The sequence below is a fragment of the Mytilus edulis genome, chromosome 1, assembly GCF_963676685.1.
Source record: "Mytilus edulis chromosome 1, xbMytEdul2.2, whole genome shotgun sequence".
NCBI lineage: Eukaryota > Metazoa > Mollusca > Bivalvia > Mytilida > Mytilidae > Mytilus > Mytilus edulis.
The window spans coordinates 103,540,596-103,568,407 of record NC_092344.1 but is presented as its reverse complement, the minus strand read 5'-3'; the positions used below and the strand labels follow the sequence as shown (position 1 = coordinate 103,568,407).

At 33.4% G+C, this 27,812-nt stretch overlaps 2 protein-coding genes across 3 annotated transcripts in view; both read right to left on the bottom strand.

Annotated features, from left to right (window-relative positions):
• LOC139498744 (sushi, von Willebrand factor type A, EGF and pentraxin domain-containing protein 1-like) overlaps nucleotides 1-11,924 on the bottom strand; it is a 49,518-nt gene extending 37,594 nt beyond the window's left edge. For both annotated transcript variants that reach the window (XM_071287283.1, XM_071287291.1), the window contains exons 1-13: nucleotides 11,163-11,924; nucleotides 8,408-8,663; nucleotides 7,984-8,160; nucleotides 7,415-7,576; nucleotides 6,718-6,897; nucleotides 6,055-6,234; nucleotides 5,729-5,929; nucleotides 4,456-4,704; nucleotides 3,608-3,844; nucleotides 2,267-2,458; nucleotides 1,682-1,806; nucleotides 823-898; nucleotides 322-462 (exon numbers count right to left, since the gene is read on the bottom strand). In XM_071287283.1, coding sequence (XP_071143384.1) covers nucleotides 322-462; nucleotides 823-898; nucleotides 1,682-1,806; nucleotides 2,267-2,458; nucleotides 3,608-3,844; nucleotides 4,456-4,704; nucleotides 5,729-5,929; nucleotides 6,055-6,234; nucleotides 6,718-6,897; nucleotides 7,415-7,576; nucleotides 7,984-8,160; nucleotides 8,408-8,663; nucleotides 11,163-11,669 — 2,683 coding nt within the window. In that variant the 5' untranslated portion in view covers nucleotides 11,670-11,924. The remainder of the gene's footprint in view (nucleotides 1-321; nucleotides 463-822; nucleotides 899-1,681; nucleotides 1,807-2,266; nucleotides 2,459-3,607; nucleotides 3,845-4,455; nucleotides 4,705-5,728; nucleotides 5,930-6,054; nucleotides 6,235-6,717; nucleotides 6,898-7,414; nucleotides 7,577-7,983; nucleotides 8,161-8,407; nucleotides 8,664-11,162) is intronic.
• A 2,975-nt stretch (nucleotides 11,925-14,899) lies between these two features.
• LOC139495667 (uncharacterized) lies at nucleotides 14,900-25,528 on the bottom strand. The gene is made up of 8 exons (XM_071284026.1): nucleotides 25,304-25,528; nucleotides 24,226-24,360; nucleotides 23,379-23,611; nucleotides 20,882-22,968; nucleotides 19,692-19,859; nucleotides 18,777-19,057; nucleotides 17,735-17,920; nucleotides 14,900-15,291 (listed from the first exon to the last, which is right to left on the bottom strand). The coding sequence occupies exons 1-8, from the start codon at nucleotides 25,526-25,528 to the stop codon at nucleotides 14,995-14,997; spliced, it is 3,612 nt and encodes a 1,203-aa protein (XP_071140127.1). The 3' UTR covers nucleotides 14,900-14,994.
• Between the last annotated feature and the right edge of the window lie 2,284 nt (nucleotides 25,529-27,812).

Here is a 27,812-nt window from a genome sequence, read left to right as displayed (position 1 = left end):
ATTATTAAAATTTGTTATTTTTTAATAGTTTTTGGGAACTTAAACTTACACCAAAATTTCAATGGCTAATATCTCAAAAACAAGCACATTGACCTATATATATATTTTTTTGCTCTTTTGGTTCCTTAAAGATATATTACATGTAAATTATTTTTAATTCAGAAACTAGGTCCGTTTATATTGTTACTTCAGATGCTAAATCCGTTTTGTCGAATTGAAATTAAAGGAAAAATTGCAAAAACATTAATCCTTATTCGCTCCCCGAAATACGAGAGATGTAAATGAAAGAATGTAACAAAAACTGCATGACATATATTATACCTTTCACTGTAAATGTAAAAGTTATCGAATAACTCTTCTTCTTTCTTTTCTTCTGTGGATTTGTTGCTCTCTTCAAACGTGTAAACTCGTTAACATTTCGTCTATTTCTATGATTAAACACCAACTTTATTTTATTGAAATCTATAAAAAAAAAAAAAAAAAAATTAAAATGCTCTTTGACTTTTCATTGGTAAAAACAATTGGAACAAAACCTCCCTGCAGCATGTATTAAAGACATTACTGAGCATGTGGTTATCCCTTTCTTGAAAACCAATAACTTTTATCAACCTACCAAACCTACAATATTTGAAAACAATATGAAATAAGAAGAAGTACTATGATTACTAACCAGAAAACTGTCTAATTTCAAACATTTGCCTTTCAAATAATCATGTTAACACCTTCTACGAAAAGCGGCAATATGATAAAAGATTATGAAATGCCTGATACCAGTTATTAGTAATATGTGTTTAAATAATTGAGATTTTAAAAATTATATACCTTCGTCTTCCTCTTCGCAAGATGTCTGTATATTTTCTACTTCACAAACTACATTTTCGTCGCATATGGCAGCTATCTGCAACATATGAAATGTTCTTGTTAAAATACCTTCTTTCTTTTATCACGATATTTACAATTATTACATCTATATCAATCTAACAAATTTATGTATAGTGATATCAGATGTCTGAAAGCTAAAAGCTCAAGGAGCCTGACTAGTTTTTATCAATTTTAACATGAAAAGCATATAGACAAAACCAGCCAAGTTTGTTGTTTTGAATTGTCAAAATAATGATTGTACGTGGTTTGAAGCACCTTTCAATTTTGTATTAATCATCCAATATCTATATTGAAGCCTTTGTTCTAAAAATAACCCTCAACATATTTGGAAACACTTTAAAATTCGCAGGCCAATTCAAATGAACTTGGGATAGCGAGGATTATTGTGGGCATTAAACTTTTAATACTTTGGGACATAAACACACAATAACACGAAATAGATCCGCCCAGTTTCCGTATTTAGGTAAATATTGGTTAAACAGATTATATCATTTTATACCAAATAATTTTAATAGATATAGGAAGATGTGGTGTGAGTGCCAATGAGACAACTCTCCATACAAATAACAATTTAAAAAGTAAACCATTATAGGTTAAAGTACGGCCATATCTGTTTCAATATGATGGCCGTAATATAGACAAAATTCATTCAATCAATATCACACTTGTATGTGATCTGCAACCTCGAAAACAAAAGCACCAGATATCACAAGAGTTGATAGTTCAAAGATTTATTATTTCGTACAGTCTGTATATTATACTCAGTTCACTATATATCATTTGTTCCATTTAGACATACCTGTTCTTTTACTTTCTGTTGAAATATACTTTCCATTTCATTGACGAGAATTTCTTTGCCGCACGGAATTGATCCAATATAAGTCACTGAAGCAGGCTGTGCCACGCTGTTGGAAGACGTCTCAACTAAAACATTGTAGAACACGATTTAATTAAAGAAAAGGACAGAAAAAAGGTATATTGTAAACTCATATTTGTTCTAGAAACTTATAAAACATAGAGAACATCTGGTATGATTGCCAATGAGACAAACTTTCACCAAATTTCAAATGACAAGTGTTTATTAACAATGCTATAATATCTGTTCCTATTTAAAACAATATTCCAAGATATTTATTTCATTCCAGAATGTTCTACTGTTGAAACTATTCCATTACACGTGTTCATAAATATCCCTAACTAGACTTATTTGCTTATGTAAAATATTCATTAACCCCACCCCACCCCTTCTCCCATTTCAATACTAGCAGATATGAAATATGATAGAATTCATCATCCAAGTGCATTGTGATCCGTTTTATTGTGAATGACATTAATATTACAACCATCAACGTTATTACCATAAATATAATTATACATGTATTACCAGAACAGTCAGGTATAGGTAATTTGTCCTCTGGTCTCCATTTTTGATCATATGCACAGAAATAGCCGTCAGCAGGTTGTATAGCAAAAGCATACCCTTCCAAACAGTTCACACTACAGTGGACACCTTCGTCTGTATCAAAACACTCTCGTTCACCATTGACAGGGACTGGTGGATACTGACATGGGTGGGCTGAAAAAAAATTAAGGCTATTTACATGGGTAGGCAGACAAAGATAAAACAAGGCTACTGACAATGGTGGTCTGAAAAAATAAAACAAAGGTATTGACATGGGTAGGATGAAAAAAAAAGATAAACATAAGGCTACTTAAATTAATTATAATCCTGGTACCTTTGATCACTATTTACACCACTGGGTCGATTCCACTGCTGGTGGACGTTTCGTCCCCGAGGGTATCACCAGCCCAGTAGTCAACACTTAGGTGTTGACATGAATATCAATAATGTGGTCATTTTTATAAATTTCCTGTTTAAAAAACTTTGAATTTTTCTAAAAACTAAGGATTTTCTTATCCCAGGCATAGATTACCTTAGCCGTATTTGGCAAAACTTTTTGGAATTTTGGATCCTCAATGCTCTTCAACTTTGTACTTGTTTGGCTTTATAAATATTTTGATATGAGCGTCACTGATGATGAGTCTTATGTAGACGAAACGCGTGTCTGGCGTTCTAAATTATAATCCTGGTACCTTTGATAACTATTTATGATATTCGATAGAGACTGTATGTAAAAGATAACATTCTAATAAATGAAGAATTCTTCATTAGAGAAATATTGATACATTAAATATATGGGAAAACATTAATGTTAAACATGTTAAACTGTGTCAAAAATATAACAGAAATAACAAGAATTACAGTGGCGGATCCAGGGGGGGTTCCGGGGGTGCGCACCCCCCCCTTTATTTTTGCCGATCAATGCATTTGTATCGGGACATATGTTTTGCACCCCCCCCCCTTTGCCCTGGGTGCCCTGGGTTAGCACCCCCCCCCTTTCGAAAATTCCTGCATCCGCCCCTGAATTAAAAAAATACATATTTTCGAAGTGTTTATAAAATCATATTTCAAAAGAAGTTTTTAAAAATATAGGATTGATTAACATACATATAGAAAATTTGAGAAATGAGTATCATAAATAATTCTTTTTCAGTGCGTGAGTGTCGATTTACTCCTTTGAATTTCAAAACTTTCTTTTATTCCATCTTACAATATTTCTGTTGATTTTTAGATTATTAGTTTTAAAGATATTTTTAGTACCTCGACTGAAAAATAACAAGTCTAAAGAAAAGAATTGAGGGGAAAATATTTTTTTCTACTTACGTAACACATTGACTTTGATCACACATGTGTTGTTGTTACCGTTTTTGTCAAACGCCGTGTAAATAACCTCGGTCTCTCCTTGTGGAAACAAACCCGGGGCAATGTTCCTCTCCACTCTCGTAACAGTTCCAGAATTATCGCTGAATTCTGGTTCATCCCACGTGACATTGGCATATTGTTCGGACGTAATATATGGGAAAGGTGAGACACACCGGTCTGCCATAGGTGGCGTAACATCTGTAGAAATAATAAAACAATATAAGTTAAATCATTTGAAATATTAATATGTAGCAAAGAAAATGTTGATACCACTTACCCAAATGGACCTCTCAATTGAATGAGGGATGTATAATTAAGCAGCTAAGTAAGGTTGGAATTTTTTCTTTCGGGGAGAGGTGGATTCATTGCTTTATTAATTGAAGGTGCTACAGTCTCCATAGATTGCACATTGCAAGGGAAACATTTTGCACCTTTTTAAAATTGAATTTGCCTTAATTTGTTTTACAAATTAATTTGTTTTACAAATTAAAGTCCAAATTTCCGCCCTTGAAGCAAAGTCGTTATACTTTGCAGAGCTTTCAATGCACATTTATTAGTTGTTTTTCATCCTGAATACAAATGAAATGTTTGTCACTGGACGATAAACAAGCAGCCATCGTCATACAATATACTATAGTAGTCAGACCATAAATATAAAAAATATCTTATAACGCAATCGCCAACATCGCTTATCTTAGTTCAGTTAAGAATAGCAGAAAAAAACTATTACATGTATTTACCTTTAAGACATTTATTTGTAAATTACGGACTATTGTAATGGCTGCAAATATGTTTAATCTTTTCCGTACCTTTAACGTGTACAGTGAATTTACATTTAATCTTATTCCCACTGAGATCTTCTGCTATATATTTGACCTTTGTAAAACCAATAGGAAATCGTTTTGGTGGTTCAATGGCGGGAACAACGATTACAATCGGTCTTATTCCAGAGTTGTCAAGAGCAACTGGTGGTTGCCAAACAACCTCTGCACTAATGTCGTCTGGATCGGCGTCTATTTCCACGTCAGGTGGACACTTCATAATTGGTGGACTTGTGTCTGCAAAAAGAAGGTACACGTAGTCAGAAGGAAACAGATGAACCTTAATATGAAAAAAGAAAGTGCAAGAATATTTACTGTAGCAGGTTTATCGAAAGTGTGTCCTTAATTCATTCGGTCATGGTAGACAATCACATGACTTGAAGTTTGTATAAAGTCTAAGCTACAGTAATACACGATCCAACAGGAATGGTTTTCATCAAGTAAATGCAGTTGAAGAATCAAATAATAGAATCGGGATAGTAACCAACATTATTTTTTTTTCTTTAAACATAACGATTCCTGAATTGTTTTGAATATCCGACATGCAGTTAATCCGACTGATGGTAAAATACCTTGATACTTCGGAAAACATTAAGCGCTCGGTTCGGTTGGAATGTTGAATACGGGTACTACTGCTATCAGAGCATAATGATATCATATTTCTATATTTTAATTACATTGTTGTCTTTCTAGAATTAACGTGAGGTTTTTGGGAGGGGAGTTATCGAATTTGCTCTAAGGAGGTAAAAAGATCCTACGCCACTTGTGGCATCCGTCGAGTTACTGCTCTGTATATGATAAATCACAGCCGAAGGAGGGGCTTCGTGAGCATACCGAGTGTCATAAATATTTAAAATGACCTAGAGCAATTCATGATGGCGTTTGTAAAACTCCCGAAAGTATGACTTCGTTTTTACCAATAAGAACCATTGGTTCACAAGCTACCGTGTGATCGACAATCAATTAAAAAGACAATCATGGTAGGAAAGCAAGCGTTTGAATATTAAGTGATGCTGTAATATTGTTATACAGAACTAGAAAGTACAAAAGATTTGGTATTCTTTCAATATGTAGTAAGTATGGAGTAAATATTATAAGCTTAAAAAGTTATACTCAATTGCATCTCGGCGGTTGTACAATTGCTTAAACTCACTCTCGGCGAGGTAACGTGCACAAAGAAAAAAATACACAGAATAAAATTAATTTCGTTTGCAAACGAAGTTCTTCAGTTTATAAAATTCTTTGACATATACAAATATACCTTCACAGTGAGTCATTTCTCCGTGTGCTGACGGAACCCACATTCCATCTGGTGTACATTGCTTAATAGGAGGACCAACAACAGAGTATCCATGGTAACAAGTTATCTGACACGTAGTTCCGAATTGGACGTTTTCTTTAGTACAAGCTGAAGGATATACTTTTCCATCTTTTATAAAGGGCAAAGGTCTGCATGTTATTTCTGTAAATAATAAGAAGAAAATAAACAATACAGTTGTAACACATGTAATTATTTAATTTGCAATATTTTGACATATATTTTTTTTAATTTTCGTCTTTATTTTAGTCTTCTTTTTTTTTAAATACCTCTGCATCTTGTATTGATACCAGTCCAAGCAGCGATAGCAAGACATTCTCTCTTCCTCGAACCCACCAACTTATATCCAGTATCGCATGTAAAACGACATACTGTTGAAAATGAAAACCCATCTTTATCACAAATCATATTTCCATTTTTTGGTTTAGGTAGGGCTGGGCAGGTTTTCACTAAAATGAAAGAATATATATTACAATCAAACATACTTTATGTGTTAATTGACATTCTTACAATAAAAAAATAAATGGGAAATGTGTCCTTGTCCCAATGGCATATCATATAAAGTTATAAAGGGACATAACTGTAGAATGTTAAAAGCGACGCTTCCCAAATTTGTATTTCATCGGAATTTTGTGGTAATTTAAAGTATTATGTATAAGTTTCATAAAATTTGGTTGAGTTAAACTTATTAGTTGGAAAAGGGAAACGAAATTCAGCATTTTTTCCATTTTTAAATGTGCATAACTCTAGAAACTATTAAAGTGACGCCGCCAAAATTCAAACTTATAAAAATGTTAACGTTTCATAACATTTGGATTTAATAGGCAAACTGAAGTTAGAGAACGGAAAACAACTTTGGGGCGTCCAGACGGACAAAAGTAAAACGTAATGCCTCCTCCGCTATGGTGAGGGCATGACAATTAAATACTAACTTATACACTCTGTTTGTCTGCCACTCCATGATCCTCCTTCCTGACAAATTCTCAGACTGCTGCCTTTTAGATAATAACCAGGCTTACACCGGATACCACACGCAGCATTGAAAACGTTGTCGCATTTATCATTCACAAAATATCCATTCCTTGGAGCTCTTAATGCTGGACACCGCATCGCTGTAAAATAACAGTGGAAATTATTTGTTCATCACAGTGTTATCTCAAACATAAAACAAATTCATTATTAGACAGAATATATTAAAAAAAATATGTGAAAGCTTCAAATTAAATACAAATAGTATGTCAGATGATGCATTTCGTAACTAATGTGTATATATCCATTGATAGTCCTATTTTAAACATATCGTTATCAAATTACCCTACTTCATCACATTTTGAAACTTTTTCTGTGCGAGTAGCTTCACAAATATATAATCGTTTATTTGTTAATTATGATTTTATTTCTTATATTTGATTTCCCCTAAACATTCTCTTTGGACTCGGTGGATGCTTGTCCCATTAAGGCAAATAGAACTAGATAAAAATAATAATATAATAAAGATCAATAAAGCTTGTTATCCAAATGATTATCAAAGCATTGTAAGCAATTTGTTTGGTATTTATAACTCAATAACCTGAACTTCACGAAAAGGTATATCGTACATTTATTGCATTTTTATAACTTTATACCCACCTACACATCCAGTGTTATTAAAATCTCTAAATCCCTTCTTGCAGGCACATTGTGAATAATTAACAGCTCCCTTAAATGTTGTGTGGTTTTCATCCGGGCATCTAGTACACGTACTTACATCTCCAGGACTAGGTCGAGCTTTATATGTTCCTGGCGGACATGCTGGAAGGATACAACAATATGGATATTAAGGTATGACTAAATTTTAAAAATAACGAGAGTAAAATTTTCAAAATATTGCAGTTCATGAAATTTGTCCTCTGAATCAGTTAAGATTGTTGGTGATGGAAATATAACTTATATAGTAATACTAGTAATCGTTTGTCATTTGGTCTTTGGTGGGTAGTTGTCTCATTAGCAATCATACGACATTGGCTTATGTCAAGACAAATTCAGAACAAAAACTATAACTAACTAGTCTTTAAAGTGATACACTGTTAATGTTATCTGCAAGTTAGATAGGCATATGATGGAAGTTTAAAAGAAAATATAAGGTACTAAGTAATATCATACAGTTTTATAGATATCAAAACGGATGCGATTCGATTGAAATTTTAAGAAAGACTTACGTTTGCATGATTCTCTAAGACCGGTGCCATAGTAACCTGATCCACAGATACACTCGTATGTTCCTGTATAGGTCCCACATTTACAGGTGGCCTTCTTGTCACAACAATCAAATCCTTTAAAACATAGCCCACTGCACTTATCTTCTGGCTGAACAATAAAGTCACCGCGACCTAAATCTGAATAAAAAGTTAAAACAAGTAGTTTTTAAATTGAATATGATCGAAACCTCTTCAGGAACTTTCTGTGCATTTACTTTGTACATTGAAATAGTACATCTTGACTGAGATTATTATTTAATATTTATTTCAGACCTTTATAAATGTTTAAGAGTTATCTTGTGGCAGTCAAATATTTTTCTTTCAACATGACAATACTAGTATCGTCATTGTTTATAGATACATATTGTACAATTATCATAATTACCTTCATGTAACGCTCTTCTTGCCAACGATTCGAATTCTTCAAAACTATCAAGAATGAAACTCGTTTCATTTTTTGGTTCAGATGACATATCCCATAATTCATCTCTGTTGCCGTTGGCAATGCCCACTGTGAATATCTTAACTCCACTTTCTCTGATTTTTCTTGCATCAGGTCTAGGATCACCACCATTTGAAAATCCATCTGTTATCAGAAAAATGGCCTTGCTTGCATCTGGTCTTGCAGCCTTTAAGACTTCCTAATGAAATAAGCATATTAAGAAAACAAATCGCATAAATTTGTCAAAATGGGAACTTTTCCCGTATTTAAAACATGTAATCTACTGAGTATAACTAGCGGTAATGTTGAAAAAGACAAATATTTTTATACATGTTCTTCTTACATTGTTTAGTCTTATTGTAAAAAAAAACTCCTCTTGTCTGTGTGTGACCCTTTAGAGCGTACACATTTCTCGTTAAGTAGTAGAAATAATACTATAGAAGGATAGTAATACTTGCCAAAATAATACTGGACAGTACTACATACCATTTATACCATTAAAGGAGTCCCGGACATTAGCTATTAGTTTCATGTTCACCGATATAACTCAAATTTTCCATATTCGATTCTTTATAACATACTAAACGTCTAGTATATCTAATATATCTAATTACTAGTAACCATCGAGGTGAAAAAGACTGTCGACCGTCATATAACTCGATATAAAAATAAATATAAATAGATAACAAACACGTGCAATTGGATTTTTCTGGGTCTTTTTGATTTAATATAAAATGTTTAAACAATACGTTAATCATCGTTTTTACCTGTGTACGAATGATTTTAGTGGATCGAATCAGCCAACCAAATAATTTAACCCTGTTTTGTTTTCAATATTGACATTCTTTTCCTTATAATAGCTGAACACGCCTAGTTTATGCGTATCCCATGCATCTCAATAGCTAAAGAGTTAGATTGAAGGTAACATAATTACGGATTAAATTTACTTTCAAGTGAATGATTTATCAGCAAAGTTTCTTAGCTTCTTTTGACAAAGTTGAAGCAATTTAAACTTCCTGAACTCAACATTAGACTCCTCTGAAAAAAACGTCCAAGAACAAATACAGCGAAACTGCTTTGCTAATGTACAAAAGTTAGAGACTTTGACAGTCACTGAGATAATTATCGACTAAAAACCGAACAACATATACCAGCGACCAGATGAACCCCACTTTATATGTTCAACAATAAGGAAAGGATAAATTGTACTTAGGTATGTCGTGAAGGCCCTACCCTGGTTATGATATACCTATATCCTCAATTTCCTTCAAAGACGACCGAACTAACAAAGTTAAATATTATGAACTTTGACCTGATTTGATTTTGATATGAAGTTTAAGATTTTATAAAATTGAGACAAAAGATACAAAAGTACAAAATATAAGACTGAGCCTAACGAACCCCACCAAAAAACAGAGATGATCTCATGTGCTCCTTATATATAATAAAATAAAAAATCAAGACCTTTGGTTGTTTTTATTCTAGAAAGTCATGTTCAAGAAGATCATTCACCTAAACACGTGCCTTCACTAATTCTGCATGAATCTATTTTGTAAGTTGATATCTAAGTTATTTTCCCAGTAAATTTTAGACTTTCTCGTTTTGATCCATGTTTGTTGAACAATGATCTTACTGATTTTTATAATTCGTGGACTATGCATCTATGGTGTTTGTCTATTATTTCTCACTTTTGTAATTAAAAATCTCATAATTTGAATTAATAACATTTATAAATTCCTATGTTATCACTTATTTATTCATCAGGGATACATTATATGCTCTGTAAGAAATTGTTGAATTAATTGGCACATATTGAAGTAATCTTAGTCAATTACTCTGAAGATAAGATTACAATGTTGACAGACGAGAGGCATGTTTTCAAGATCTCGCGATTAGACAAACTATTTTCATTTATATGTTTGAGATTCTCGTACAATTTCATAAGATTGAAATCAGTTTAATGACATTTGTAGATTTTAATTCTCATACTATGTTTATGTATATTTTTTTTTTGCGATTTTCGTGCCATTTCATAAAGTTGAAATCAGTATACATGTATGCGATGCATGTTTAGACTTCAAAACTCAAATGGGTTTTTTATTTGCCAGGGAAATGAGTAAACAGTTACTTTTAACTATAAACAGTAATTTTGTTAATCATATTGTCAAATACAAATATAAAAGGGTGAATATTTCACATTAATTAGACCTCTGACATATGTATATGTGGTATATACATATATATTGTGTCTTTCAAGATGCTAAAACTTTTCATTGTTGTCTAATCTAATAACTTAATTCAAGACAGATTTTGTTCAAGAATTTAGACGTTCAGAATGAATCACAGAGGTGAGGTACATAACCTGTAACCGTCTATGTGCATTTAAAAAACACAAATCAAGCCACCCACTATTCTTCCTAAACTGCTATAGTAGAAGGGGACGACTATTTAATTATTCGGGGAGGGAGAGGAGGGAAATATGATTTTTTGAAGATTGACCATTGAGGTTCATGCTAATTCACGTTTTCTTTGTATTTTTTTGTACACAACTGTTTCCTGATGCACACTTTTCATTTTCTAGTAGGTTTATGTCATGTCATTTATTTTTAGCTCTTATACTAGGCCAGGTTTAAATTTTCAAAATCCCACTTGTCCCTCCAGAAAATCAATGGTCGTTCCCTAATTAATTTAAGCTTACCTTGGCTTCCCGGAATGCACCTAGGGTGTAGGTACCGCCTCCTCTATATCTTATATTAGGTAAGTCATCGTCTATCAAGGTACATTTGTGTTTTTCCTGCGGTTGTGGTGTTATATAATCTATTTGTCTGAGAACAAACCTCCGTGAGGAAAACGTTATCACAGCTATCTTTGTATGATTATTGTCCACTACAAAATCAGCTAATAGTTTCCGAACAAATTTTAATTCATTTCCAAAATTACTTTTTCCTACACTAGCCGAACTATCGACCAAGAAAATGAGATCAACCTTCGTTTCTGATGTTTTGCGAAGTAGATGTATATGTTTCTTCAACGCAGATCCTAACACTTCCACTTTGTCCTTCGACGTTTGGTCAACGACTTTGTGTGAAGTTCTGAACTCTAATAATCTAGTTTCATGGCCCTCAGAATGACCATAACTAACTGTCCAATGGAATAGTAAAATAAACAGTAGAAAACGACATTGGTTTATAAATTCCCAGTTCATGTCTGTAAACTCTATTAGAAATGGACTTTATCAATCAACAATTTGTTTTGATAACAGGGAAATATGATCCCTATAAACACATTGACGTCACTTTCCCACTGACAATGTTGAAGTTTTTGCGATTTTTAACCCATTATTTAATACCCATTAAAATTCACATATGATTCTCTTCAAATCTTAGACATAAAAATGTACGTTAAACTTTCAATAAAAACGCGTAAACAAAGTTAATCTTATTTTCCAAAAGTTTTGAATAAAAGTGAGAAATGCTTCTTATCTAAGAAATCCTAAATCAGTTATATGTGCGCATAACTTAAAGGATTTATTTTACTTTGATCAAATGCATTCTACATTTTATTTTAAAATGAAAAGCATAGGCATGCAGTGTATTTTAACTTCCAAAATGTCAGCAAACTAAAAAGTTAATATATTGTGGTTTGGACATGGGGTTAAAAAAAATGGTATAATTTATCTGTCGGTAAAACTAAGTTTAGATCTGTAATATATAGCAGCTGTTTGTCATTAACTATTTTCTGTTTTCACTAAATAATAATGATATCCTTATTATTCCGGAATTCCTTCATTTCAACTTTTAATTAACAGCCAATTAAAGAAACTCCTTTTATGTAAATCAAATCAAATCAAATCAAATATTTTATTATAGTCTCACCTCTCTACATGTACAATACAAACATGAATACAATATATACAACATGTATGACAGTCAATCGAAAAGGGGCTGTTATGGTATTTGCTTGTTGGAATTGAACACAAAAAAGATGAATTCTCAAACCTGTGTATGCCTGTATATTCAATTATAATGTATATAACTATGTAACATCAGTGCATATATGAATTTAACTAACTAACTGGTGTTATTCGGACTACACAGCAAGCCAAATTAACGTAATTGACCACATATGCCAAGTTTACAATTCAGTTTGGGGTAATGATGAACAATAGACATGCATGTGCAAAAAGTGATCTGAATTTATACATCTCTGTATAAGAAATTATTAGGCAAACCAATCTTTTAAGATAGACAGAATGTTGTGACATAAAGTCCAATTATGAATTATTCATGCATTTATATTCAACAACAGCATTGTTTGAGGAGATTGTCTGAAAAGTAATTTGGGTAATTTAACATCCTCTGTTTGGTAGGCACAACAATTTTACATTGCGACAATCGACCTATAGATCCTTACAAAGGGCTTTTACAAATTATGCATTATTAATAGTCTAATGAACCTCAATCACACTGAACTGAGTGTGAATAGTAAAGACAAAAGTCATGTACACTAGCTTTGTTGTCGTTAAATGTATGCAATTGTTCGTTTCAAATTAGATGACATATGGCAAGTATAAATATTCGGTGATACTACCAAAAAAAAGATGTGATATGCAAGCCAATGAGACAGCTCTCCACAAGAGACCAAATAACACAGAAATTAACACTTAAAGGCCACCGTACGACCTTAAGCAATGAGAAAAGCCTGTTTTTGTGATGTCACGATCGAGGAAAAGGGGACGAGATTGTACCTACTACAATTAGAACATAACTGTGGTCATCTTTGGCATAGATATTCCATAACGGTCAATGGTCTTGTTAACATCTATTTTCTGTAAAACCTTCAAAGGATGATCCTTCTGTCAAAAACATAACATTTGCAGTCCAAAAAGCAGTTTTTGCTAGAATGTAAAATTAAGAATAGAAATGGGGAATGTGTCAAAGAGACAACAACCCGATCATAGATCAGACAACAGTCTGAGTGTTGCTACATAAAGGAAAAAAATTAAACAGACTGAACTGTATCTGAAGTTAAGAAGCTAAATAAGATGAGTATTACAATTCAATTACATTTCCCACAATATAGACACTTTAAGACAATTCAAAATTGTACATTGTACCTATCCCATTGAATAATACAGATATATTCATAATAGGTCTGTTTAATGTGTTGATTTTCATGCAAAATCGGCAGTGACGATTGATTGAAAACTTAACTTAAAGAGTCGATTTCAATTTAAAAGACCTACCTGATGAGTTCAGAAACTAGAGGCCCTAACGAGCCTGTGTCGCTCAGCTTGGTCTATGTGCATATTAACAAAAGACACACATTATAGACAAAAAATTTATTCATGACACAATTTTCTGTTTTGTGATAGTGACTTGTTTTAAGATCTTACTTTACTTAACATACTTGCTGTTATCTCTATCTATAATGAACTTGGCCCAGTAGTTTCAGAGGAAAAGATTTTGAAAAAAGTTTACAAAATTAACGAAAAATTGACTTCAAAGGGCAATAACTCCAGAAGAGTCAATTGAAAATTTTGATCATGTTGACATACTTGAAGAGCTTACTTTACAACTGCAATTTTCCTTGAAATTACCAATTCAGGGCCAGCAACTCAACAAGCTGTGTTTTATGCGTCTGAAAATTGAACGGTACAGAGATACTGACCTGATGAACAATATTACTTTTTCAGATTTGTTCTATATGCTTTAGTTGCAGATATATATATGCCAAAACCTGCATTTTTATCCCAATGTTTAAAAATTGCATTTTTATCCCAATGTTCAAAAACTGCATTATATCCCAATGATGATTTAGGCCAAGTTTGGTGTTATTTTGCCGGGTAGTTTCAGAGGAGAAGATTTTTGAAAGTTAACGAACGACGACGGACACCAAGTAATGAAAAAAGCTCACTTGGCACTTTTGGGCCATGTGAGCTTGAAAAAAAAACATGCTATTAATTTCAGTCAGCTTTACGAAGATTTTAAGTCATTGAACAGAAATTACTGTAAACGCATAGTTTGTGCAGATTCGTATTTCATTTCTTGAGTTATTTACCGGTTAGGTCATATCCTTCTAGTATGTCATGCACAATAAAACAAAACATTTCACAAAATCAAATAGGACACATATGAGGAAACAAACTACAAGCTCATGACTTGGGATAAGCACACTAATAATTTGGAGGTGTTTAATATGTTTGAAGGCGCCATCTGTCACCTTAACCGGGGACAGTGTTGTAACGACACAACGCAAGAATAAACCATGCATACGCAATATAAACGATTAACGAATATGAGAAACAACCAGCAAAAGTGTTTGAACATCCAAAATAACCTCTATCGCTTACAGTTCACGAGTTTCATTGTTTGTTCGTCTGGTACATTGCTTTAAAAACAACCACTAACTTTTACATAATTCAGACTATAGCGCTACCTTAACTTTTAATATATGATGTAGCTGATGCCTTTAATTATTCACACAATAAACTAATAAAATAAATGATATAATCCTAAATGATGACAGTATTAATGAGTTTCTCCAGTAGGCGTAACCCGTACAAAAGTATGTCCTGTATGAGTTTCTGGCTGTTTCCTGTTTGTATTATAGTTATCAATGCGATGTGACCTATCGGTTGGTGGATTGTTAACAGGGGGCATTTCCGGTCCGTCGAATGGGGTATCTACTCCTGTAGTCACTGGTTCCCTGTTCGAGTTTTCATTGTCGCTATAATTTTGCGATTCTACGTCGTTGTCATGGTAAACATCACTATAACCACCTAGTGTTCCAGCCATTGACTCGATTTCTCTGATCATTTGTGTTGTCTATGGAAACGAAAATGTTTAGTTAGTTACACAAAAACTCATATATAATACATGTCTGAACAATTTCTTTGATATAAATCAGGGGCGGATCCAGCCATTTTAAAAGGGGGTTCCTAACCCAGGCGTGACAAAGAGGGGGTCCAATTACATGTCCCCATTCTAATGCATTGATCTTCCAAAAAAAGGCCACACCTGGATCCGCCACTGTAAATAATTAAAAAGATTGTATGAAGTTCTGAACAGATACAACAAATGGAAGTTTTGAACGACCTTGTATGTATGTGCCTGTCCCAAGTCAGGAACCTGTAATGCAGTGGTTGTCGTTTGTTTATGTGTTATATATTTGTTTTTCGTTCATTTTTAGCTCACCTGGCCTAAAAGGCCATGTGAGCTTTTCTCATCACTTGGCGTCCGTCGTCGTCGTCGTCGTCGTCGTCGTCGTCGTCGTTAACAATTTTTCAAACATCTTCTCCTCTGAAACTACTGAATGGATTTGAATGAAACTTAAAATGATTGTTCCTTAGATTATCCTGCACAAAGTGTGTGTTTCGATTTTTGATCCGTCAAAAAACATGGCCGCCGTTACTTAAAATAGAACATAGGGGTCAAATGCAGTTTTTGGCTTATATCTCAAAAACGGAAGCATTTAGAGCAAATCTGACATGGGGTAAAAATGTTCATTAGGTCAAGATCTATCAGCCCAGAAATTTTCAGATGAATCAAACAAACCATTGTTGGGTTGCTGCCACTTAATTGGTAATTTTAAGGAAATTTTGCAGTTTTTGGTCATTATCTTGAATATTATTATAGATGAAGATAAACTGTACACAGCAAAAATGATCAGCAAAGTAAGATCTACAAATAGGTTAATATGACCAAAATTGTCAATTGACCCCTTAAGGAGTAAATGTCCTTTAATGACAATTTTTCACAATTTTTTCATCATATTTGCTAACTTTAAAAAATCTTCTCCTCTGAAACTACTGAATGGATTTGGATGAAACTTAGCATGATACTTCCTTAGATTATCCTGCACAAAGTGTGTGCTTCGATTTTTGATCCGTCAAAAAACATGGCCGCCCTTACTTTAAATAGAACATAGGGGGTCAAATGCAGTTTTTGGCTTATATCTCAAAAACGAAAGCATTTAGAGCAAATCTGACATGGGGTAAAAATGTTCATTAGGTCAAGATCTATCAGCCCTGAAATTTTCATACGAATCAAACAAACCATTGTTGGGTTGCTGCCACTTAATTGGTAATTTTAAGGAAATTTTGCAGTTTTTGGTCATTATCTTGAATACCATTATAGATAAAGATAAACTGTAAACAGCAAAAATGATCAGCAAAGTAAGATCTACAAATAGGTTAATATGACCAAAATTGTCAATTGACCCCTTAAGGGGTTATTGTCCTTTAATGACAATTTTTTCACAATTTGTTCATCATATTTGCTAACTTTAAAACATCTTCTCCTCTAAAACTCCAGCATTTAGAGCAAATAAGACTAGAAGTTAAAATATTTATTAGGTCAAGGTCTACCTGTCCTGACATTTTCAATTTGCAATTTGCAAAAAAATTAATTTGTTGTGCTACTTCCAAAAAATAGAAAATATTCAATATGTTCAATAAGGCATTGTTTACCAGGTGAGCGATTCAGGCTCTTGAGAGCCTCTTGTTTTATATAAATAGGCCGTTAGTTTTCTCGTTTGAATTGTTTTACATTGTCATTTCGGGGCCTGACTATTCGGTATGGGCTTTGCTCATTGTTGAAGACCGTACGGTGACCTATAGTTGTTAATTTCTGTGTCATTTTGGTCTCTTGTGGACGGTTGTCTCATTGGCAATCATATCCCATCTTCTTTTTTTATATTGACTGGCTATACAGCCCTTGAACGCTGGGCCCTGGCTTGCGCCTTTTTGGGCATTAAATAATTTTATTTTTCCATATGGTAATTGACATAATTTAGAATCTGAACAGATTTTCAACAACTATTGCTTTTAGTATTGGTTTATTTTTTAGATTTCCTGCTGTCTCTTTTAGGCTTACATCCGCTTTTAAAAGTAACGATACCAATACATGAACGCGACTCGTGTGCGTCATACTACAGAACGTATGAAGACAGGACATAATCAAGGAAGCTGACACGCATTTTTATTTTCATTTTATCTCGTTTGAATGTCACAGTAAAGATGTAAGACAGGTTTTATTCATGGTAATTGTTTAATTTTTTTGTAGAAAACTATTGAACAAATGAAACCTAAGGTGAAACCAATATTTTGTAAATATTCATATTCCTAATCAATGTTATTTTTTTTAATTTGATATACATAAGCAATGCCAAATCAGCGCAATATATCGCTGTACGATATCCTTTCAGAACGATTTAGTTACAATGTCTTTGTCACCAAATTATTGTAGATTCGACTTTGTTCATACATACCCAGACGTAAAAAGCTGTTCCAAGTGGACTCACGGTCTTGATGAAATCCAAGGAATACTGGTCGGTATATTTCTTGGCATCAAGGGCGAATTCAAGTGGACACATTGTAGGATCAAATCTTGCCATCTTATTTTGGATAGAGTCATTGTCCATTTTCCATAAAATACCTTGAGTAGTCGACCAATCCTAAATAGAAGAAAAAGTTTGTTACAGGGCATTTCATACGCAAAAACACATATATATCTTGACAATGTCCTTTTTAAGAATTGAAACCAACGAAAAATTTGAGGACGTACGTAGTATTCCTAATCTCATATACAGTGCTGCACATAACCATCAAATTGTATAATCCTTATTCAAAACTAAATTTTTATCTTCATGCTCACATTTTTTTAAAGTTATTTCTTTCTATCTCTTTTCACACTTCTAGGTTTTCCGTCTTTTCTTATCGATTTGTGATTTGACAGAGTGAATATAATATAATATATTAAAAAAAAGTGTTCCAAGTACTGATATAACAAATATCCTACTATAATGACGAGGTCTGATTTGTTGGCAGAGATAACGTATAAACAATGACGAATCAATCATACCATTCGAAAGCGCCTGCATGGGTTTGCCTCATGTTTTTTGTGGATTCATGTTGCTCAAACTTTAGCTTTCTGTTTTGTGTTTAGTGATTTGATGCTTTTTTATGTTTTTACCTTTGGTGATTTTTTTTTCGATTGAAAGTTTTTATTTGAGACCTTGGTAACATCTCACAATTTTAGTCCTTTAAGTACGCTTAATATACTAATACTTATGCATATTTTGTGGATGGATAGAATTCCATTTCCTTTGTTTATTCTTTTATATTACAATTATTACTTTTTATAGACCAGCTAGAACATCTTACCTCTACAACAAATGACGGAAATCCCAGTAAGAACAGTGTTGCCATTAACGAATGTTTTACAGGATAATCTAACCTCTACAACAAATGACGGGAATCCCAGTAAGACCAGTGTTGCCATTAACGAATGTTTAACAGAATAAATCTTACCTCTACAACAAATGACGGGAATCCAAGTAAGACCAGTGTTGCCATTAACGAATGTTTTACAGGTTTCGGTGGGTTGGCATACTTTCTACCTTCCCCTATAGCCTTGCCGTCAGCTTCCATGATAGTCTCTCTAATTCTATGTATCATCTTAAGTCTGTTTAGTAATCGCTTTGCATGCATCACTTCAAACTGAAGTGACCCATCAACGTCAGCAATCTGAGCCAAGGCAATCCCTCTCTCTACATCTTGTATGTTTCTAGATTCATAGGCATCAAGAAGTACTAGAAAGTGAAGATTACAAAAATATTTAAAATGTACATATTTTTCTATATGAATATACAGTATTTTTTAAATACCGATCTTAATGTTCTGGTCCAACGTCACTAATATTTCATTAAATAGACAATTTTGAGCGCCAACTTGTATATTTTCGTAAATAATTAAATAAGTTTGCCAATACAAAACCGACCAAGCTCGGAAATTAAATTGAAAATGGAAATTGCGAATGTGTCAAAGAAACAACAACCCAGCCAAAAGAGCAGAAACATCCGACGGCCACCAATGGGTCTTCAATGCAACAAGAGAGGGAAAAAAAACCAACACCCGGAGTCCGGATTCAGCTGGCACCTTATCAAAATATGTACTAGTTCTACCCGACCTGGTCAAACTACCGATTTGACAATTTTATGTTTACTGCTTTTGGCGAGCGTGAATGTGAAAGTCTCTGATATAAGCCATCGTCTATTACAATTTATAGCAGGAACTACATGGACATATCTTATTTTATAAAAATTGTAAAAAGAGTGTCTTACAAAAACACAGCGAAATCCAAGACATAAAAAAATGTGATAGCAAATACATTGTAACTTCAAAGATTCTTTCCTTTAAAATGGTTGTTAAAGATTTGTAACTTACCTTGCCTTGCTTCAAGTTTCTTGGCCATCCGTTTGACATTTATCAACATAGAGTCGTCGATATCTGGATTCTGATCTTCGTATTTGTATATTAAATTGTTCAGAACTTCCGGGTCTTTATAGTATTCTGCCTCCCTCATTTTCTTTCTCATATACTCTTTTCGTTTTTCTAAAGTTATTAAAATGTGTTTTCATTGTACTGATTTATTGTATATTGTTTATTTTAGTCCTATTGAATAGTCATTGCATATGTTGATTGTACCCAATCTAAGAAGGTCATTTATAGTTTATGTGTGGTTTTGTTAATTTTGCTCAAAATAGTTTTGATGATCATAGTATGTTTTGCCCAAAGCTTTAGTTTTCATATGTATACATATGAAAGGCAACACTAGAAAAACATATCCAGTTTGGTTACAAAATTAGGAATTTCCAGTTTGGCTACAAAATTAGGAATTTCCAGTTTGGCTACAAAATTATGAATTTCCAGTTTGGCTACAAAATTAGGAATTTCCAGTTTGGCTACAAAATTAGGAATTTCCAGATTGGCTACAAAATTAGGAATTTCCAGTTGCTCAAGTACCACATCCCACCCAAGCTGACAGAACCTTTCGCTTTGCTGCCGGTTGTGACTTCACTTTATAAAATCCTCAAAATTTTATCTATTTTGCCAAAAAATTGCCAGATTTCCTTTACACGTACATTGATGCTGATCATTCATTTTTTCCATTTTAAGGAAGAACCAATTTACTCGCAGTTTAAGTTTTCGTTTCGTTACTCAACAACATCCACATCAAACATCCATGTCAAATCTTCCTTACTTTTGTATGAAACAACAGCCAGGCGATACCAATTGCTAAAGGGGGAAACGAACAGATTTAAACGATATATACATGTGTCGCTACACAATATAGATCAAGCTGTAAATGGTGCAGTAACAAAAACAGGTGTGCATAATTTATACAAAAACTATCAACGATCTTCATATTTGTCAAATAACAAAAAAACATGCTTATAAATACATGTATGTGGCGAGGTAAGATTTGAAATCTCGATTTTTTTATGGGGGGTCATTGAATATAATGAGTATTGGTTGAAAAAAAGTCATCTGTTAATCTCAAACTTTTTGCGAAATTACAAAAATGTAACAGTTTGCATCTTCTTAATTGTATTTTATCATAATTAATAGTTTACCTGTTATATCATCTTGGTCTAGATCTGGTGTTTTTGAGTAAAGAGGAAAGTCCTCCTCCATCATATTCTCCTGAGAATTTTCCTCTGTGGTGGTAGTTATAAAATACTTGTTAATTGTTTTGATCAAGTTTCCATCATTTCTCTGAAATACGTTCACCGCACAGTAATTGATATCTGGTACTGTAACTTTGAACAAAACCTCGTCATCAACAATGACTTTTTCAATGGCACTTGTTTTCTGTGGTCCATTTCCTTGATTTGTATCTAAATAAGCCACTAAATCATATGGGGATTCAGGATAAGGAAGGTACACTTCTTTTTCCGTTGCCTCTATTGTCTCAATGGGAATGATATGTTTCCCATGCCAAAATCCTTTATTGTCACCAATTGCTGAACGTGGAGAGAAAACACTATCGCCAATACTGCCCGTTGACTGAATTAATGAAGTATATACAGTGTACAGTTTTGTTATATCATTGTCCTTATGTGTGTAAACAGAAAAGAAATATTCTCCGGCAACAGGTAATATATAATGAACACTTTCTATTCCATGTTCATTTTTTATAATCAAATTCACCCGCTTCATGGCCTCCGGATCATTTGAGTGCATTTCATACATTAAAGAATCACCCATTTCGGAACAGAAATGTATTTTGCCCCTTCCCTTACCAGCGGTAGCAATTCCATTTTCTTTATCCAGAACTCTAATACCCAAGCTTTTTGCCAAAACCGCTTCACCCAGCATAGTCTGACTAAGAATCGGAAACGGTTCGTCGTTCGGCTTCTTACATCTGCACCGAATGAGATAATTCAATAGATTAGACTTGCCTGGTTCTGTTGTCTTCCCGTACAGTTTCATTGCGTAATAACCATCTTTAGGTAGCCTTAAATTTAAAATGTACTCTCCATCATGCCAACGTAGTGTAGAATATTGAGACAATGTCCCTTCTTCCAATATTCTGTGTTTTAACCTCACATTTAAATTTAAATTCTTTTGACCCTGGAATTTTAGCTCCAATTGTCCAGTGTCTGTACTAATTTTAGACAATTTATGGCTTATTGGTTTTAAACCAAACTTGTCTGATTGTTTGTTCTGACCCCATCCAAGTTCCGGGTGATCCGGAAGCGGGATCTCTATTCTTGGCGGCATCGGACTGTATACTATATAAGAACAGATTAGGTCAAATTCTCTCACTGCTCGAAACAAAGGATTCTTAGCAAAAAGATCTAATCTGAATTGTCCATATACAGGAATATTGATATCTATCTCTAGAATGTCACCTTTAACCTCCCATTCGACACAATGTTCTAATGATCCGTCGTCGTCTTCTTTACAAAATGCTGTCGACTTTGATCGATAAAAGTTATATCTGAACCCTAGTTTTGCTGCCCAACGCCGTGGAAGCTTTAAATCTAAGGACACTTTCCCTTGTTTTGTTTTATGTTTGCACTGCACGTTGTGTTTTCCTTCGAACCCAATTCCGAGTTCATATAGTCTTTCTCTGACATATACTCTCTTCTCAAATTCAAGGAACGGTAGTTGTTTTTCGGCAAGTTGCCAGTCTTCATCGTCTGGTAAATGTGTCCAAAGAAGGTCATGTGGATCAGTCAGGAAATAACAGTCATCGGCATCTTCAGTATGTTTCATTTGCTTGAATTTTTTTATATCTAATTTCTTTCTTTTTACCTTTGGTTTGACTGTTTCACTTTTATTTTGTTCGGAATGTTCTTTGTTGCTTTTGATATCACCATTTTCCAGTTTATCTGTCATCCGGTTGTCCTCGGGACCTTTGTCAGGTACCATTTCTTTTCCATTTACAAGGAAAGGTACAGGAGATTTAACATCCGTTTCGTCGTCTGTGTTTTTAGCATAACTATTCTTCTTATTTTGAGCAATCTTTTTCGCCTCGCCTGAGTTCAATTCAACACAAGTAGATGCCCAAAACAAATCTACCAGGCGCCATTCACCATCAATTAAAACTGCATTCCATTGAGCCTTTGTTCTTCTTTTGTTGATTTTTTCTCCAATCTTAAACGCTGAGCTTTTTGCAATACCGTCAATGATAACACATGGTACGTCAGCCAACCTGGAATCACACTTACTTTAGAATTCGGAAATTGTCAAAAACTTCAGAAATAAAGATATCAAAGAACCTAATAAATACACGTTCAAGATTTAACATGTTTTTCATGACTTGTTCCTGTAACAGTAATTAAAATGCTAGTAGACAGTTTTGTTACAATACCGCAAATTTTATTTAGTAAAGTTGATACTGACATAGATTTGGAAATTTTGTACGAACGAACCCTGAACCAGCCAGACATTATAACATAGATGTACTTCCAATTATGGTTTTGACAAAGAATCTCATTCTTAATAATTTTTTTAACGATATTACACCTCTTTGTCATATATAATTCGGTTACATTAGAATTGTAAGAAGACCACCGAGAGTATAATCAAACAACTGAAATATAGTATAGGAAGAATACTTACTGACATAAAACATAGAAAAGGTTGGCATAGTTTCCCATGTCACACTGAATTTTAGAGAAGTATTCCAACGGTGAGTTAGGTGGCGGGTTGAAGTCAATGGGTAAACTTTTTATATTGTATGAAGTGATCCACTTGTATATAGAGCGAACTTTCCACAGATCCTCCCATGTATCGTCATCTGTTAGATATTTTACCAGATCCCAATAAGACTTCAGCAATAATTCATTTGGTGCCTGTTTACAAACAAAAATATGTTGCTTAATTAATGTCTCATGTTGAATTGAATATCATAGATTATAAAATAGATTAAAAAAGGTTGATTAATGTTACCGAAAAGGTGAGTAGGATAACCTTGTCCTTTTGACAATCTTTTTCGGGTTCATATGACTCTTAGTGTTCAATGCCGATTTCATCTGAGTTTTTAGAGTTTGATGTTTGGCTTTACTCATCTGAAATGTATTCTTTCGGGTTTGTTTTTTTCGGTAAAGGTGATGCCGATAAATTCTATTGGTGTAGACAATCGAATATCTAAAAAAACGAATAAGTGATCATTACTTTATGGCATACGGGCAACTCGAGGGATTTTTCACTTTGTTAAAGCGATCAGATCAATCTCGTTTAAAAAAAAATTGTAAAGGTTCATCCCTCAACAAATGGTTTTGATTTATGCATAAATAAGCCGTTCAAGTAGAACCCATTGCAGTCATAGTTAGATCGTGATGCATCCATGCATTATTTTATAATGTATGCATTTCCCTAAAAAGAGTTAAATTGAATGGTGATTTTTGTGTTGAGCATATATGGAATTGGTATTTGTATAGTAAATAAAGTATGCTCGGTGTCTTACATTAATTGCATGCTCATCAATTATGGTGAAATTCAGATCTTCAATTAATTCTTCCTTGGTTGACTTTGGAGGTGACGGTGGTGGTGGTTCGCCTCGTTTTAATTTCTTCTTGGGTTTTGGTTTGGTACCAATCAACTGGAGGAAAATAAAACTTCAATAGAATCAAAATGTATTTATAGAATCATATTCAAAACAGTGTAGATGTGGCCATTGATTGACGACCTTAAATTATCCCACTGACTGGGGCAGATTATGTGAACGTTTGTCTGTAACGACCGCTGCTCACTATTTACTTGTTAAAGACACTTAAACTGTGGGGTCACAAAAGGTTCTCAACACTTAAATGAAGAAATTAGAAAAACTAATCTGGAATAACACGATGTTTTGATTTATATCAATAATATAAATCAAAACATAGAGTTATTCCTAATGAACTTTTCGAATATTTTAATATCAAAGGAGTTAAGAACCTTTGGTGACCCCACAGTTTAAATTCTATAATAAGTAAGTGGTGAGCAGTTGTCGTTACAGACACACGTTCACCTAATCTGTCCCAGTCAATGGGATAATTTAAGGTCGTCAATCAATGGCCACAGCTACACTGTTTTGAATATGATTCTATTCTATTCCCAGTGTGTCAGTTTTTTAAATACTAGTATGCATGTTATCCATTATATTCTATTTAAAAAAAAAGATCATTGAATAATCATCTGAGCTAATGATACAGTCATGTATTTTTTATCGCTGTGTTGAAGATCTGTTAATGACCTTAGCTTGTTGTCTTTTTTTTGCTCTTTGATCGTTTTTTTTTTTTTTTTTTATCTTTGACACATTCCGGTTTCCATTATTAATTTTATTGAACATTTTGCTGAATCCTAGCTATGACCTCCTATATTTTCAGAAAGTATAAATCATCGTTAGTTTGAAATATGATCAAATGAAAAGATATGTGTAATGTTAGGGAGCGGTTATCTTTTTAACACAACTCCAGCGAGGTGACCAGATATCTTTTCGAGTCGATCTAAGTATAAAAGTGTATATAAAGCTTAGAAATAAGATAAAGTATGATCATAAATACCTTCGTCGTATTTGGTTTAGAATTCCCCACATGCTTCTTCATGATACCATCTTTTGGTTTGGTTTTATCCTCCTTTATTTTCCTGATCCCGCCATTTTGTGCCCTTGCATTTGTCTTATTTAGTATCTGCTTATTTCTGCCATGCTGTGGTTTGGTTACAAATTTGACTTTATTTTTGATGACTTGTTTAGATTTATTATTAGGAGATGATGATGAACTCCCCATTATTCCAATTGAAAGTTAAGTCACACATTAGTTACATAACTACACTCGATTTAACACAAAAAACGAAACGGTTTGTCTATTAATAATTGAATATATTTATTAGAATGCACTATTGCTCTTGTAACCTGATTAAAAGATTAAAGATTAATCGGTTAAGATGGAATTTGTATATTTCATATGTGCTATAGGTTTATAATATAAACGGCTTAAGATTGGCCTATTTTCATTTATTTATTTCAAAACAACCCCAGAATATATATACTGCATAGCATGTTCTAATTTTGATATTATCACGTACATCTGATAAATGAATTTTCTTCAGATTTTCCTGGTTTGAATTAAAACTTGAAGGACATAACATGTTAATGTCTTACATAAAAAAGAAGATGTGGTATGATTGCCAATGAGACAAATCTTCACAAGGGACAAGATCACAGAGAAATGAACAAATAAGGTTACCGTACGGCCTTCCACAACGAGCAAAGCCCATACTGCATATAGTCAGCTAAAAAGCCCCCCAATTAACAAATGTATTTAACAATTCAAACGAGAAAACTAACGTTCTAATGTTTGTAATGAACGGACAACAAATATGTAACATAGCAACAAACGACAACCAATGATTAACAGGCTCCTGACTTGGAAAAGGCGCATACAGACAGAATGCGGCGGGGTTAAACATGTAAGCGGGCGCCCAATCCTCCTCTTTACTGGGACAGTGGTGTAACAAAACTACAATAGAACAAACTACATGTATAAAATCAATTGAACAATGATTTACTCATCAGATCTGAGAGTACTCACAGTTACTGACATCAAGTTCAATGCCAATAACAACTGAAATACGCATTGTTTAAATATTGTGAAATAAACTGGAAAATCTTTTCTAATGTCACATTTTCACATTGCAAACTTTCCACATCTTAGTTGATTTTCGTTCGACTTTCGGCACTTTAACGCAGTGCTTGTTTTGGGTTAAAATTCTTAACACTTTTTGAATTGAGCACCACTGAAGTGAAATTTTTGTGAACATTCCCATCTGATGAATCACAAATAGAACAGTTTGAAAATTTTAAAACATTGAGTTTTTTGTACTGCAAATCAAAAAGTTAAGCTTCTTAATTCAGACTTTATGGAACTTAATTAAAGTATTTTGATTTACATGATAAAACACTTTTTCTGTCATTGTTTACATTCTATTCATAATGATGAATATAAAGTTTGTAGTAATTTGAAACTATCGATACTGGAGGTTTACAAAAACTAGAATTACTTTTAATATGAATATAATTTATTATACCACATTTGTTCTTCTTCGCATCTTGGTCTTGAGAAAATAAGACAACAGCCATGTTCGGTGAGAATCGGGAATCTAATGATATGTGGTTGTGAAAGTGCCATGACCTGGTCCCGGGACCTGGTATGACAAATAAACGTCGTTAAAGAACAACTGTTCTGTACCCTACATGTTTAACCAGTGTCAGTCACATTTTCCCGCACTTCAATACATGTCCTGTACGTCGACATATTTTTAAGACGGTAAGTATGCATGAAATATTTGCAACTTGACATTCAGCAAACAATTGTCACTCGATCAATTCAATATGTCGCAACAGTTAAATTGTTATAATATTTTAGAGAGGAAAGTGTTTTAAACAGTTCTCTGTTGACAGAACCAAAAACACACAACATGAAAAGGGAAGGGGTTATAGAGGAAGGCTTGCCTATAGAGTTTGAGTATTCTATGTTAATTTGTTTAAAAAGGTTGTCAATAATTAGGAAGCTACTGATTTTAGGGATCCTAATGGTAAATTTAAAATCGTCATGGTAAGGCTTTTTATAGTTAAAAAATAAGATAATCATTTTTGGGGAATATTTACTCAAATAAGCTTATATAATATAGTATTGTTTAATGTTTTTATTTTTTTTCAAGAAAGCTATTCCAGTATTCAATCTTTAAATGTATTTGTCTCTCCTTATTTAGAAGAGGACCGAAGCAGTGAAACAAACACGAAAACAGCAGGTCATTAAATATTACTTATTTTGGCTTTAATATTGATTCACTTATAGGGTCTTTTAATCGGAGTTAAACACATTTATTCTAAAACCAGTTGTTGGCATGACACGGGTTATGATCTTCTCATACATGTTATGATGTTATGATACTAAACCCTCTAACTCGTGCTTGATATTCATATGATGAAGACATAATCTTGCAATCAGTTTAATTGAGGTCTGGAGTTGTCATGTCAGTAACTGCTAGTAGTCCTTTGTTAATTTATGT

Bases quoted from the DNA above. Each gene is read 5' to 3' on its own strand.
- LOC139495667 (XM_071284026.1), bottom strand. From the start codon at position 25,528: ATGGGGAGTTCATCATCATCTCCTAATAATAAATCTAAACAAGTCATC. The intron at 17,921-18,776 runs GTAAGATTTATT...TCTTCTATTTAG, and splicing joins TCCCGTCATTTGTTGTAGAG to GATTGGTCGACTACTCAAGG. The intron at 15,292-17,734 runs GTATGTATGAAC...TCGTTTCCATAG, and splicing joins GAACAGCTTTTTACGTCTGG to ACAACACAAATGATCAGAGA.